General features: G+C 37.8%; 2 protein-coding genes across 4 annotated transcripts; both read left to right on the top strand.

Annotated features, from left to right (window-relative positions):
• Positions 1–1,204: 1,204 nt before the first annotated feature.
• On the top strand, positions 1,205–9,799 carry LOC103972426 (phosphatase IMPL1, chloroplastic). The gene is made up of 10 exons (XM_009386764.3): positions 1,205–1,615; positions 3,087–3,154; positions 4,684–4,817; positions 6,706–6,794; positions 7,275–7,332; positions 7,422–7,474; positions 8,432–8,530; positions 8,601–8,714; positions 9,013–9,114; positions 9,469–9,799. The coding sequence occupies exons 1-10, from the start codon at positions 1,349–1,351 to the stop codon at positions 9,565–9,567; spliced, it is 1,083 nt and encodes a 360-aa protein (XP_009385039.2). The 5' UTR covers positions 1,205–1,348; the 3' UTR covers positions 9,568–9,799.
• On the top strand, positions 9,686–14,093 carry LOC103972429 (uncharacterized). Of its 3 annotated transcripts, XR_010481413.1 has the most exons (6): positions 9,686–9,796; positions 10,309–10,587; positions 10,670–10,762; positions 10,897–11,075; positions 12,522–12,679; positions 13,801–14,093. XR_010481413.1 is itself a non-coding variant. In XM_009386765.3 (5 exons), exons 1-5 carry the CDS (start codon positions 9,781–9,783, stop codon positions 12,585–12,587), a joined length of 633 nt encoding a protein of 210 aa, XP_009385040.2. In that variant the 5' UTR covers positions 9,686–9,780; the 3' UTR covers positions 12,588–12,839. The 3 variants fall into 3 exon arrangements, 2 of the variants coding, with proteins under 2 accessions (XP_009385040.2, XP_064947331.1); XM_009386765.3 differs by lacking the exon at positions 13,801–14,093 and having other exon boundaries at positions 12,522–12,839; XM_065091259.1 differs by lacking the exon at positions 13,801–14,093 and having other exon boundaries at positions 9,694–9,796; positions 10,341–10,587; positions 12,522–12,839.
• The last annotated feature ends 75 nt before the right edge of the window (positions 14,094–14,168 follow it).

Consider the following 14,168-nt stretch of genomic DNA (forward strand, 5'->3'; position numbering starts at 1 on the left):
TAAAGAGTCAAAAGTCCATCCCAGAATAAATAATTGCATGAGGAAAGATAGGGTACAAAAGAATCTCATAGAGCTAAGATGAGGTCACATAAGTGGGCTCATTAAAATGGTAGTTAGTGTAGTTTTCGAGTTTCGTATTAATTTTTGTAATTAATAATCTTTAGTATCTCGTCTTTAAAATTAAAAAAATTATATTGACATCTTTATAATTATTAAAAAAATATTTAGTTTTATTTTTTCTCATGTCTTCGATTTTACTTATAAGGAATGATAAAAAAAATATTTTTTTTTTGATGAAAACGTCGAAATCAATAGATGCCTTAATCAAAGGTCGAACGCCATGGTATTTATCGTGGTGCTTGGAGAGGACATCAAATAGCGGGTCGATTGTGTAATAGTAGAGTGTAGTGTAACGTTGATAAGGCTAACCTTGATGAGAAGGAAGTGATTAACCATTTACATTCGAGAAAACTAGTCCTTGAGCATTGACACCATCTTCGTAATGGTTATTTCCCAGATAGCATCAACATTAGACCATACAATGAGGTTGTTGTCTATGCGAAGGATGTGATCTTAACGATGAAGAAGTCAGACAATCTATGCAAAGAAGATTTGGTGTGACTCGAGGAAGGAAGTCAAGGAGGAGACTTGGACGTCAGAGGTGAGTTGTAGTTTACGATTTTTTAAGTAGTATCTTCAAAAGCTCTTCTCAAGGCTAAGGGTCGTGTGGATGTGATGGGCATGGTAAAAAGGGGTCAGTTCAAGGATCGAAACTTTACCAACAACAACACTATGACGAGATCTTTGGAGTCGTCCCTAGACCAATCATCTTCCTCCTCCTTGAGGCTGAGGGAGTATGGATGGTCATGGAAGATAGAGGTAACGATGGTGGAATCGAAGTGAAGACTTACTCTTTGGCCTTTTTATTAGCGATATTATTTTTTTATCCATTTTTTTACGTCATTCGTGTACGTAACAACACGTGGTGTATCTTCCGTCAGTAAAGTTGATGACATGAGGAGAAATGATGTTAAATATTTTATTTTATGAATTATTAGGATGTCAATATAATTTTTTAAAATTAAAAGATCGAGATATTAAATATATCTAATTAATTCATCGTTTTCACGTATTCAATGGCTCGTGGGCTTAAATTAATTTGAATGGATGTGGGCCGGCCCGGCAGTTTTACCATCGGCCGACTGCGCTCTTCTCCGACCACTCCCTCGCCAGCGAATGATCGCATTCCTCCCCTGACCCTTCGCTACCCCAAGTTTCCGAAGCCTTGCAAGAGGTGGAGAAAGAGAACCCGAAGACGAGAAAGAATTCCACCAATCTCTCTCTACAGATGGGTCGAGCCGTTCTCTCTTCCTCTCTCGTCTCCCTGAGACCAAGGATTCCCGCGGTACCCAATCCTTTTTTACCCAATTCGACGCCCAACAACGCCCTGCGGTTTCCCTCGAAGATTTCGCGGGGATCCCGAACCCGCGCGGCGGCGGTCTCCGAATCCCCCACCGGGAGGTTGTTCCCGAGGGTTGCGGCCGAGTCCACGGGGCCGATCCCCGCGGCGGAGCTGCTGAAGGTCGTGGAGACGGCTGCGAGGACCGGCGCCGAGGTTCTTGCCTTCTCAAGATCCTTTTCTCTTTTCTTAGGTGAACTGCCTTTTGAGGTGACTGCTTTGTTTTGGGGGTTTCATGTGACTTACGGAGTTAAGTTGGCTGATGATATTTCGTTTTGCTTCCTTGTAAAGGAGTCTAATTTGTGCTTATCGTAGTCCATTTTATGTCTCTTTCTGGAAGATTACGTTGATGTTTAAGTATGACCCGTTTTGTGACCTAATATTTGCTAAAGCTACTACCGTGAATTTTGATTAAAGAAAAGAAAATTATTACTAATTCGAAGTTTATATTTTTCTTCCAACTTTTACGTGCGGTTCTCTTTGCAATGTGTAGCTTATGAGTTGTTTTGCATGTTAAATAGCCTTGTAAGTTGCAAATTTTCTTATGCGCGTGTTTGCTGCTTTGATATGTCGACGATCAATAGGCAATATTTAATAGTACTTTATTTCTAGCTGATGTTTTTCGTGACAGGAACTTGAACCCTGCTGAACCTTCATTTTGTGTTCCAGGGCTATTTAGAGTCTTGTTAGTTGATGTTGCATGCTTGGTGAATTTTCATGGTCCACTTTTGTGGATTGGTGTCATGACGAAAGCTTGTGATAACAAACTGATCTTTAAAACTGTGATATGTATTTCCTAGACAGGAGATTATGGTAAATGTTAAGGTTTGCTGCAATGAGCATAGACCATCGTTCTCTTAGCAAGAAAGATACAAAAAGGGGGCCAAAATAAGGTATATGACATAATTAAGACATTATGTTGGAATGATGAAATTTTATCAGACATTAAGCTGTCAACTTGTTGATTTCTTTAAGTAATTTGCGGTCCTTATGTTTACATAACATGAGCAAGGAAAACAGAAACGTAAAATTTCTTAGTTTTGAAATAAGGTAAAATAGTGGTATAGTCCTATGGGTCACTTAGTCAAAATGAACATTTTGAATGCTTCGTTTCTTATATATGCATATACACATATATACATATGTATGTATGTATATGTATAGATATGCATATATGTTTCCATATAGTGTAATATATTAAATATGTGTATGTTATATTTACCTTTGTTTCATCATAAGCTTTTTGGAATTTGTTTTTTCTCATTCCAGATCACAAATATTCCATGATGTGGATCATGCCATCTAAATTGGAAATTGCTGCCTTTGTAACAATTTTATATAACACAGGGCCTGTTTGTAAGTACAGGTTTATCTATCTTTTGAAAATTCTAGATTCACAAGACATGCTAGGCTGGGTTAGTGGTTTGCTTATGTTATTTCAACCAAGAGAGTGGGCACATAGAGAACCCTATTGGTTAGGAACTATGCTATACCTTATATGGGAAAACATCTTGTAGATGGTTAATTTTTTTAAAGCTACTGTACGATTGCAGTTTCTGTATATCATCTCCTTGACTGTAATATGTTTCATCTCTAATCTTTTTTATGTTTAAATTTTTTTTTCCAGGTTGTGATGGAAGCTGTTAATAAGCCTCGCAACATTAATTACAAAGGAATCACAGATTTGGTGACGGAGTAAGAGAAATTAGTTATACGCTGTGCTACATAATGGTGAAAGAATGTATATCTAATGTCTTCAATTTTCTTGATCTCTCTGTACTCTTGTGTATCTTAATATTAAAACACTATTTTCTTCAAAATCACTTATGTATGCTGAATGAACTCTATGCTGCACTTAAATAATGTAACTGATGTTTCTTCTCTTGTTGATGTGTGTGTGTGTGTGTGTCGCTCTTTGTGGCAACTCCTTTTGTTGAAATTTGAAGGTATCTTATTTGTGGGTGCTTTGATTGCAAGCATTGAGACAATTTCCTCCTTCCCAACTGATTACTGGCCATTTAGGTCTTAACGGAGATCACTTTTTTGCATCAATAGTTCTCAATTAGGAATTCAGCACCCATATTTTGAGATTTTAGTCAGGTTCCGTTTGAAACTTGAAAGTTCCTACTTAGCTTGCTTGACTTAGAGCTGTGTATCAATAATTGAGATGAAAAGACTTGGATGTTAATCGACGTGAAATACTTCTCTTTTCAGATATGTGTGGAAATTGTGTCTTCTTTGGGTTGTATGTTTAGTTATCACAAGTTAACATATGATTTTCACGGTCTTAGATGTTAATTAGCAAATTTAGATTCAGGAGAGTTTGATTATTTACTCTCTGTCTTCAGAAGTTGGAAAATTAATTAAACACTTGACTATACCAATTTCTTAGTTCTGGCAGATACATATGTTCACTTATATGAGATTTTGGATGGTATGGATTAAATTGTAGGGGCATAATTTTGGCTTTTAATGAGTGAGATATATTTTTGAATCTTTCATGCATAGAGGTCCTTTATATCATATCTTTGTATACCGTGATCCATAGAACTCATCTAAGTCAAAGACATTGTTATTTGTCTCTGACAGCTGGAGTATTTCATTGCACACCACTAGCCCAAAGTTTTGGCCTTACCATCCATGCCAGCCTTATGGTTTATGTTAAGGAAGCCCTTTAACATACAGTGCTCTCAGGTTCCACATCTCTTCATTATGCCCTTTATCATTCTGCTAAAACCATCAATCCCCTTCCTGCTGAAAGCAATATATTTTTTCTCACATATTTTTTAACTTCTTAACTAGTAAGGTCCATATTCAAGCCATTTTTATTATAGAAAATTTTAGCTCAGGAGTTAATGTTTGTGTTTCTTGTGGGTGGATTGTTCACATCATTTTTTTATATCATGTGTAGTTGGTGTAATTTATTTATTCAATCACAAAACCCTGGACTTTGTTATTTTTAGCTTGTGTAAAAAATATGTTACTGGAGGTCATTGTTATGATTTAGTAAATTTCTTATAGTAGCACAGAATTATCTCAGTTTTGCTACTGCCAGGACTCAATTAGTTGGCTGTGAGCTTTTGTTGTATTTCATGTATGCATTCAGTTTGCCAGCAGACAATGGAAATATATGATTGCCAATTAATTGCTTGAGGATATACCGTACTGCTAGCACATGTTACTTTTCAACTAAATCTCATTCACGTATAACCAATTTCCTGCAGCACTGATAAATTGAGTGAATCAGTAATTCTGGAGGTAGTGAAAAAGAACTTTAAAGATCATCTTATACTTGGTGAGGAAGGTGGCCTTATTGGGGATTCATTGTCAGAGTATCTCTGGTGCATTGATCCTTTAGGTTGGTTTTCTCAGACTTCTTGTTCACAAAATAGTATCTGAACAAACTAAAGATGGATCTGTGTAACTTTCAACATAAAAAATACTCGAGACTTTGCATGATATATGCTTTCTACAAGCTTTATTTTACTGTGTTAAATGATCAGGGCAATGCTGCTTTAACTGTATGAGCAGCCAATGGGACATTGCAATTATTGATCTCTAAAGGTGGAAGAACAACTTTAGTTAGCAATTAAATATTCTTCTAGTCTACATTGTTTTAATATTATCAAATTTGGCTTAGGATACATCCCCCTATTAAAGATGCTTTCTTCCATATATACAGTTGATGCTAATTTTGAAACTAATGCTTAAGTCATCTGTGTACAATAAATTTAGTTATGCTTAATCTTCTATTCATTACCTGGTTGGTTTGGCACTATTTATGTGTATTTACATAGTAAATTAAGTAATTGATCTATGAATAACTTTGGTTCTTGAGGTCTAGTGGAGAACCAAGGATTAACCCAACAACCCAGGGATTAGATGAGGCAGTATTAATTTAAGAAAGAGGTAGGCGCACATCCTTATAGTGGTTAGTTTCTGTTTACATATCTAGTCTTTTTCTGTATAGATTTATTCATGAGCTTGTACTGGGCTTTGTTGAAGCATAACGCATTTACAGTAAGCTCAAAAAAGTTAAAAAAGATGGTAATAAAAATAAAAGGAGTCAAGATGGCTATCAAGCATATAAAAAAGACAGCAATGAACAATTGTTTTTGATTTTTCACTATGGTCAGTTTAGTTCTTGCTATGTAATTTTAAGAACTAAAGATCATTGCCTCCATATGGAGTCCCAACTTGGAATAGACTAGAGTGAGAATAAAGAGGATACAAAGGATATATCTCATGTAGGCCTTTTTCTATGCTCTCTACCTCTTTCCTATCCCTTTTACCATTCATTCTATTATATCCTTTCTCTGTTTTGACAGAAGGCTCTCTGCCTTTGACATACTAAGGGCACCATTCGGTGAATTCCCTGACTTTGCCAGCTTTATTTCTCTGTTTTCTTCTTGTCCTTAGTTGCCATTTCCTTTTTCTAATTCTAAACTTTTTGAGGTACTGTTTTCTCTCACTTTTGTGTCCTTCAGAGTTCAGACCAAAGACGGATACATTAGATGATGTGGTGATTGGTGACTTTTGAGGTGGATACCCTAAATTGGTGGTTGGCTAGTTGTGAATCAGTGTATGATTGACATGGGATGCGAAAGTGAAAGTGTCCTGTTGAGGAGAAGAGGTGGCTGTTGTGCTTAGCAAGTGCAGGCTGCACAATGCAGGGTCATGTCAGTGGAAACTATGGCAGAGCCAAACAAAACCCACTAAAGCTCTGAGTTGGGCAGCTCAATGCAGGGTCATGTCAGGGTGACACTATGTCTAGTAACCATAACCCTGTATGCTAACAACTCAGTATTTGAGTTGGGCAGCAACTGATTGGTTAGAGGCCCCCATGTTTATTATCAGGGTGGTCTTTCACCATGGGCAGCAATTTACTTGGTAATAACATAATTTAACAGTTGGTGAGTTGATCAATTTATCAGAATGGACTATGTACAATAATCCTTGGTCGAACTACACAGATTATGCCTTGAGCATTGGGCAATTACTTAGCTAAAACCTCCTGAATCATGTTGACACTGGAAACTTTTGAGTTGACTGGGCGAGTTTGTGGATCATGATGAGTAGGCCATGAATAGGTTTCCTGTAACTGCTGGTATGAGAAACACAATATGTTTCAAATTACTTGCTTTGCAAGTTCAGGACTATTCTCTTCATTCCTTTCTGCTCTTGAGAAACTAAAGATGTTGTACTTGGGTCGTTTAGGGCTTGAGATATTTTTCCCTGATATGTAGATGGAACAACAAACTTTGCTCATGGTTACCCAAGCTTTGCTGTATCAGTGGGAGTACTGTTCCGTGGAAAGCCAGCTGCTGCATCTGTGGTATTGGATCTTTTTCACTTGCATTCACTTGCACTGAATTATCTTTGATTAAGCTTGTAATAGGTTTTCCTTTTTTTTTTACAATGTGCGATTGGAAGAAGATAAAAAATGGAAATTGTACTTTGCTAAGTAACTTTGATACTACAAATGACCTTATGCTATGTTTTTAGTCAGCATGATGTTCTTACAATTGTTGTATTACACATTTTGAATGATTATTTTGGGGAGTTCCTGTATAGTGAGGTTATTGGGTCATAAAATCTTGTAATAGTCCTAGCAGTAGCTCCTTGATGAGTATTATAAAAGACAGCACAACATGCAGGCTAAATGTCAATAATTATGATTGTAAAATTTGTCTGTCAATAGTATTTTGTACCAAGATTTATGTTTGATTCTCATATTTTCCTACATTTTAATGTGATGGTATTGTGCAATTTCTTGTTTTTCTTCTGCCATAACAAAGTATCCTCTTTTTCCAAGGTTGAGTTTGTTGGTGGGCCTATGTGTTGGAATACTCGCACATTTTGTGCATCTTCTGGTAAAAGTTGAGGAATGACAACCACAGATAAGTTCATTTAAAAGGTAAACCTTACGGTTGAAAATAGATGTGTATTTGTGCTTTAACAGGTGGTGGAGCCTTTTGCAATGGACAAAAGATTCATGTTAGTCAGACTGATCAGGTAAATGATTCTCTCTATGATCCACATAGATATATGTTGTTTTCGGTTACCTACAACAAGAGCTTTTGATAGTCCATGAAACTTGAAAAATCCAGAATACAGACTACAAAATGCAAAATTATCACCTCTAAACTTATTTTCCATTTGTGGCATGTTTACCACTATATGGGGCTGGCAATGGTACTTACTTTTATCATTCAAAAATTTAAGTGCAACCATTAAAGAAAATGGTCCTACCTACCCAGGATATATGTGCTAGCTGTTAGCTATCTGGCATGGTAAACCAACAGACCAATGTGGTGTTAGCAAAAAAGGAAAAAACAAAGTAATGAAAGATAAAAAAAAGGGAGAATAGGGAAGGGGAGAGGCTTACATTTTCTGTGGAGCAGGACCCTGCTCCTGCATAGTTGTTGTTTCTGATGTTCTGTTACCCTCCGTTCCCTCACCATTGAGAGAATCAAGTGTCGCTGACTTCATGACTGAATATATCACAATGCAAAACTGGTCATGTTTTTGGATGCCATGTCATGAACAAATCTCTGCTCATTATAAAAGGTTTAGTGTCCCTCTTAAATGTATGAAATCAAAACTGGTCATGTTTTTGGATGCCATGTCATGAACAAATCTCTGCTCATTATAAAAGGTTTAGTGTCCCTCTTAAATATATGAAATCATTATGATTAACTTCTCATGTGAAGCTCTAAGGAAAAGAATTTAAAATGTTATGCAGATTGCAGATATTCTCCATTTCTGGAGTGATGGAGAAAAAATCTGTCATCTTATATATCTCAAGGAATTGCAACCATTACAAAAGAAAGGAGTCTTTTTATTTTTTAAAAAGTCTTATTTTGAAGTAGATCATGTTGTTTATTTAAATACTTGTTGAGGAGTTCCAAAAAAAATATTTACATGTCATCCTTCTCTTCAGATGATATGGGTTAGTTTTTCATTGGCTAGGTGGAACGCTCTCTTCTGGTAACAGGGTTTGGATATGAACATGATGATGCCTGGGCAACCAACATTAACCTGTTCAAAGAATTTACTGACATTAGCAGGGTGCGTGCTCACTTAATAATGTTCTCTAAGTCATACCCTATTTGGATTCACTTATAGTTGGTGTGTGCAGGGTGTAAGAAGACTTGGTGCCGCTGCTGTTGACATGTCTCATGTTGCTCTTGGAATCGTCGAAGCCTACTGGGAATATCGTCTCAAGCCATGGGACATGGCTGCTGGTGTCCTGGTAATCTTGTCCCTCAAAGATTCATGCAATATGCTTATTTTGAGCACTGCATATAACTCGATATCCTACATTTTTTTTTTGGATCAGAAATTTTTATCTTGAGCTAGTTCTTTTTTACTAAGAAAGGAAACCCATGGCTTATATGTTTTGTGCGTTGTAAGCAATGGTGAGATGACTAAGTTTATGTCACCTGTTGCTAGCATCACATTTACCTACCTAATTTAGGCTAATGATGCAAACTTACTCTGCTTTGCACTTGCATCTTCTGTCTTTATCACAAATGTCTCCTTCTGAACAGATGGTTGAAGAAGCTGGTGGAGTTGTGACGCGAATGGATGGTGGAAAGTTCACAGTCTTTGATCGTTCTGTTCTAGTATCCAATGGTATTGTTCATGAAAAGGTTGTTCTTCTTCAAGCCTCTCACGTTAATGCATGGTTATATGAGGTTCCACGAAAATCTTCTATCAACCACCTTGTGTTTAGTGAATATGTGATGGATAGAACATAATAAGCTTGAACATATCATATATAGCAAGTAGTAGTAACAAGCAAAACAACATTACCAACCAAACACAAAGTTCATGAAGCGATTGCTATAGTTTTTTCAGCATGCCTACATCTGACATGCATCTGCTTGCTATATTCTTTTCCTAAAGCATGTAATTTTTCACAACTAGCAGTCGATGATGTTTCCGACTTCTGTTTGCTTCCTGAAAGACTCATTGCTACTGGTGCCTGCATGCTTTAACTGCAGCTGCTGGAGCGGATAGGCCCTGCAACTGAAGAGCTAAAGAAGAAAGGGATCGACTTTTCGTTATGGTTTAAGCCAGAAAACTACAGTACTGATTCTTGAGTGCGCTATCGATCAACGCGAGGTTTATGGTCTGCCACAGATTTTGAGTCGATCCGTAGCAGAAGTCAATGTTTTCCTCTTTCCTATACTTAATTCAGCTTCGATTCGTTTTTAAGGTGATATAAGCTTCGTTTGACTTGTTCTCACTCATCGAGGACGACGAAAAGATCCGTACTAGTCACTGCAGTAAGCACTTTTAAATACTAGTTATGGATGGAACCCATTCATGGTATGTGTCTCATTTGGGAATACTCTTTTTTGTTTTTGTTCTTTGGGTTGAAGGTGCATGTCGATCGAAACGTGATATTACAAAAGTTGAGTTTAGGAAAAGAGTATTGGGATTACAAAATTTGATTTTATGTAAAATTAATTATTCTCCAGCTTTTTCTTCTCCTTATTGTGTTGTTTTAGGGAGTAGAAAATTCTCAAAATATCTATTTTCTAAAAAAATATTGAACAAAATTAATAAAATTTTGAACATCGATTTTTATTGGCCTTTTGTCAAAAAAAAGAAAATTTAATTTGTATAATTTAATTCGAGAAAACTAATCATTAAATTATTTCGTTTTTCTTGGTAATATAATAATCATGATCCTGCTAAATAGTCATAAACATAGTTTTCAATGTTTCTCGCATTACTGAACCTAAATTACCAACAATGTTGAATATGAATAAAAATCTATATAATATATTAAACTTATTATTATTCTTTTTTGTTATGGGAATGCGCGGGAACTTTAGTCATCAACAGCCGCGCCAAACGTTTGACGCAGGACCGCGAAAAAAGGGTCCCTAGGGTTCGTCCCCAGCCACAATCCATGGAGGAAGGCAGCAGTCTCGCGGCTTCTTGTCCGGGTAGGAGCAACGGCGGCGGCGAGGGAAGAACCGGGATCATCGATCTCCGCCCTCCTGGTTCATCCCCGGCTGTTGATCTCACCGATCGAGTCCACCTCCTCCCCTGTTCCATCAAGCACGATGGCCCCTGCCCCGTCTCCCACTACTTCAAGCCCAAGCAGACAGGTTCTTTACGATTCTCTCCTCCTCCTCGTCTCATGCTCATGTTTGGATGCCGTTCCTCTTCTGATCCTTCTCCGTGATATAGATGTGGTAGTGGATGATCTGTGCTTGAAAGAAGCGTTCTATAGAGGGAGGAAGTTGCAGGGCGTCACCGTTCCCCTACCCCCAGGATATCGAGGTGGCATTCCTGATTGGCTTTGAAGAGTTCTCGTACTCTTTATGCGTCAAAATTGATTTTTTTTTTTTTTAGGGGGAAAAAAAAAAGAAAGAATGAGTTGAGATCGTGAGATGACGTTGATTGCTTTTATGTAGGTTACGTTTTGGACAAGAGTTCGGAGAGTGGGAAGAGATCGGAAACTTCCGAAGGGGGATTCAACCGGTGGTTGTCCCGTGCTGAGTTTGGGAACTTAACATATTGGAATCATGACAGCCTGCCTTCACCAGACGATCCGCTCGGACGGTGCTTCCATTGGTTTTCTGTTTCTAATGCCGTAAGTGCTTCGGTTAAGATTATTTCCTTATTTCTATTTGTTTTAATTTAGGCTATGATTTCGTTGTGTGCTGCAAGTTATTCCTGCAGCATAGATTCCACTGCTTCTGCTTATCGTTTGTTCCTTTTTGTTCCACTTAGTTCTTTGTTTGTCTTTTCTTCTACTGAATGGCGACTAAGTAGAATGCATTGACCTTTTTTATTTGGGTGAGATTTCGTGGTAGTTGAATTCTTGTTCTTGATTGATCGGTTATCTATGAAACCCTTGTTATGTGACTGACTGTATATGTTGTTTAGAGTCTTCTATTTCTGAGTTATTTTTTCTTTTATTATGTTCAAGTTGTAGTTGAATGAAACAAGATTTTTGTTAGACAGTGCTCATAATATCCAACAGGGAAACGATACTCGAAGTGAGCTTCATGGTCAGGATCAGATAGGAAGTTCTAATGGGTCTATCGTCCATGTTGTATCGGTTGTCTCCAAGGAGGCTAAGGAGCAAAATTGGTTCTCATAGTTGATTGATAACAAATTTATCAGGAAACTAATGGGTGTATTCAAACACCATATTCCGATTGATCCATATATCTATTCAAGTGTATTTCTTCTCATATACTTTAGACATACTTAGGGTGACACTATGTCTAGTTTTTGGTGACCATAAGAGACATTTGAGTTTTCATATAATATTCAAAGACTTGCTCGATAAGTGAAGATAACTATCTCACTTCCGTTGCTGGATAACCCTATACACTTTAAACCCAAACCAGTATCAAACCCTCTTTATTTTCATTATGCTCCTTCACTTTCTTGTTTCCACTATCTTTTATAATCTTCACTAATTAACCACATCCGGTTGAGGCCAGGTTGTTGGGGAAAATTACAGTTTTAAGGCACAATTGATCGACCTTATAGGTTACTGTCTTGTTTTAGTTTTTGTCATGTGAGGTAGGCTTTCCCATATGAAGTTATTTCGGCCAACCCATGAGCAATGTCCTCACAAAGAATGGGTCAAGTACGGTGGGATATCCTTTGCAAATTCTACTCCAGTCTTAGGCATTATTTGGATACTAGTGTGACTTGGAAATAGATTCAACTCCATGTATAACTTTTTAACAGGGATTCTTGGTCCCCTTTGTTTGTGTTATTTTAGAATTACAATTTTTAGATAGCATTGTGAACGGATTCCTTTCTTTGTCTCCTGTAGTGGGAAATTACTTGCAAGCACATTTACTTATGAGATACATAAGGTTATTAATGCATGGATCACAGTTCAGTCTTTTTCCTTCTATTCTCAATCAACATCTTATTTTATTTTGGTTATATGCCGTTGTAGGTGGTGTAGGTTTAGCATTTGAATAGGGTGTCTGATATCAGAACATAAATCATATTTTGCATATTTCCTAAATATGTTTGATGCCATTATAATCATAAATTTATGTTAATGCAGTTGCACAAGCCAGTCACCCAAGCAGAGTTGGATGCGGCAATGTCTGTTCAAGGAAGAAATGATTGAACTTACCTGCTCACTAAAACCTCGATGGAAGAAACACTAGGCTTTTATTCCAGGCGAGGCTACTTTCTGAATCCTAGTTCCACTCCAAATTGGTACTTCCATCTTTCAGTCCCTCTCTTCCTTATGTAGTTGTTGTCTTAAGGCATTGATGGCATGTTAGGCCTTCATCAAGAAGGTTTGATAAATTAGAATTCAGATACACGACAACTTTTTCCTCTCTGACCATTTCACATCAAAAGCTTGCATTTCCTATGGTCGTAGCATGAAACACTGATAGTTCCATAGCTTTTGCCCACAAGGCTTGAGGCAGGCATGTCTGACATCCATCTCTTTGCTGCTCCACACTCTCCTAACATGATCTTGTGATCCCCATTCTGATCAACTTCTCTGTCCTAGACAACACTACAGCCTCATTGTCAATTGCAGACTGCACAAGTTTAAGGATATACTTCTTGTAGATACCATAAATTCCAATCTCTCTTTCTGCACAGGAATTAGCCCATCTTCCTAACCACTTAATATTTATCCTGTTATAGAGTCTTGTTTCTAGCTTTTCTACCTGCCTCTCTAAATCAACACTCAGGTCAAAATCCTCTAATTATCCCTTAATATTTATCCTCTTACATCAAACATGCCCTTCAATCCCCCAAACAGTAGACTGCAAGTCAGAAGATGTAGCCATGGCCACCTAATTAGAAGAAGTCCTCCATGGTAGCCAACTTGATCCAGGGAAAGAACAGATAAAGAGTCCTGAACACGAGCAGATTTTACCAAAATGAAGCTTCTTAAAACTATTGGCTTCACATGTCGGCTGCTTAGCTTAATTATCACCTATGTTGACTCCTCCTTTCACTTCTCTATGTTCATCTGTTGCATCATCTTGGTAAACTTCATGAACAGACCATTGTTTCATCCCAGAAGCCGTACACCCTACTGGATCAAACGACTAATCTCCTTGTCGAACAAAAGCAATACTTATATGGATATTATTACTTGGTAATCATTAAAAGCTGATTGTAATAAGAAGAAGAATTCTATCCTACATATGGTGTGCATATGAGAAGCAATATCGGACACTCCTGCCGCCATTTCACATAATCAATACATGTACAAGCAGACAATCACATCAATCATTTGCATGTTGTTATGGTTGTAATAAAGACATTCATATGGCATTACATCAATCTTATGCTGCCATTCTGTTATCCTTTAGCTAAATTGTTGTACGATGCACGACGCACGTGACCTGCAAAGGCGGTCGATTTATGAACGCCAGCCGAGCAACCAATTATTGTGCGTGCATACGTACGTGCGTGCGTCCTCGCACAAGATTTGTACGCGATCATCGCATCCGCCGTACGTTTTTCTCCTGGTTGCATGTCCACCGTCCGATGAGCGTCCATGGAGCGACCGTCCCCTCCGTCGCGAGCATCTTTTCTTGGACTGATCTCGTCCCTAATTTAAGAATCTGCGGTGTCATGATCCCGATTCTGGTCACCGCCTCCGCCATCGAAGCGTCGAATCGACGGCGGAGGAGGAGGATGATCGCCATCATCGTTTGATCGCTTCACTTGCAGTAGG

The sequence above is a fragment of the Musa acuminata genome, chromosome BXJ1-11 (genome assembly GCF_036884655.1).
Source record: "Musa acuminata AAA Group cultivar baxijiao chromosome BXJ1-11, Cavendish_Baxijiao_AAA, whole genome shotgun sequence".
Lineage (NCBI taxonomy): Eukaryota > Viridiplantae > Streptophyta > Magnoliopsida > Zingiberales > Musaceae > Musa > Musa acuminata.

What these genes read in the sequence shown, in the direction of transcription:
- LOC103972426 (XM_009386764.3), top strand. Translation starts at nt 1,349, where the DNA reads ATGGGTCGAGCCGTTCTCTCTTCCTCTCTCGTCTCCCTGAGACCAAGG. An exon ending in CTGGTGCATTGATCCTTTAG is followed by an intron (nt 4,818 to 6,705) that starts GTTGGTTTTCTC and finishes CCTGATATGTAG; the next exon opens with ATGGAACAACAAACTTTGCT. An exon ending in CACATTTTGTGCATCTTCTG is followed by an intron (nt 7,333 to 7,421) that starts GTAAAAGTTGAG and finishes GTGCTTTAACAG; the next exon opens with GTGGTGGAGCCTTTTGCAAT.
- LOC103972429 (XM_009386765.3), top strand. An exon ending in CTTCAAGCCCAAGCAGACAG is followed by an intron (nt 10,588 to 10,669) that starts GTTCTTTACGAT and finishes TCCGTGATATAG; the next exon opens with ATGTGGTAGTGGATGATCTG. An exon ending in CCTACCCCCAGGATATCGAG is followed by an intron (nt 10,763 to 10,896) that starts GTGGCATTCCTG and finishes GCTTTTATGTAG; the next exon opens with GTTACGTTTTGGACAAGAGT.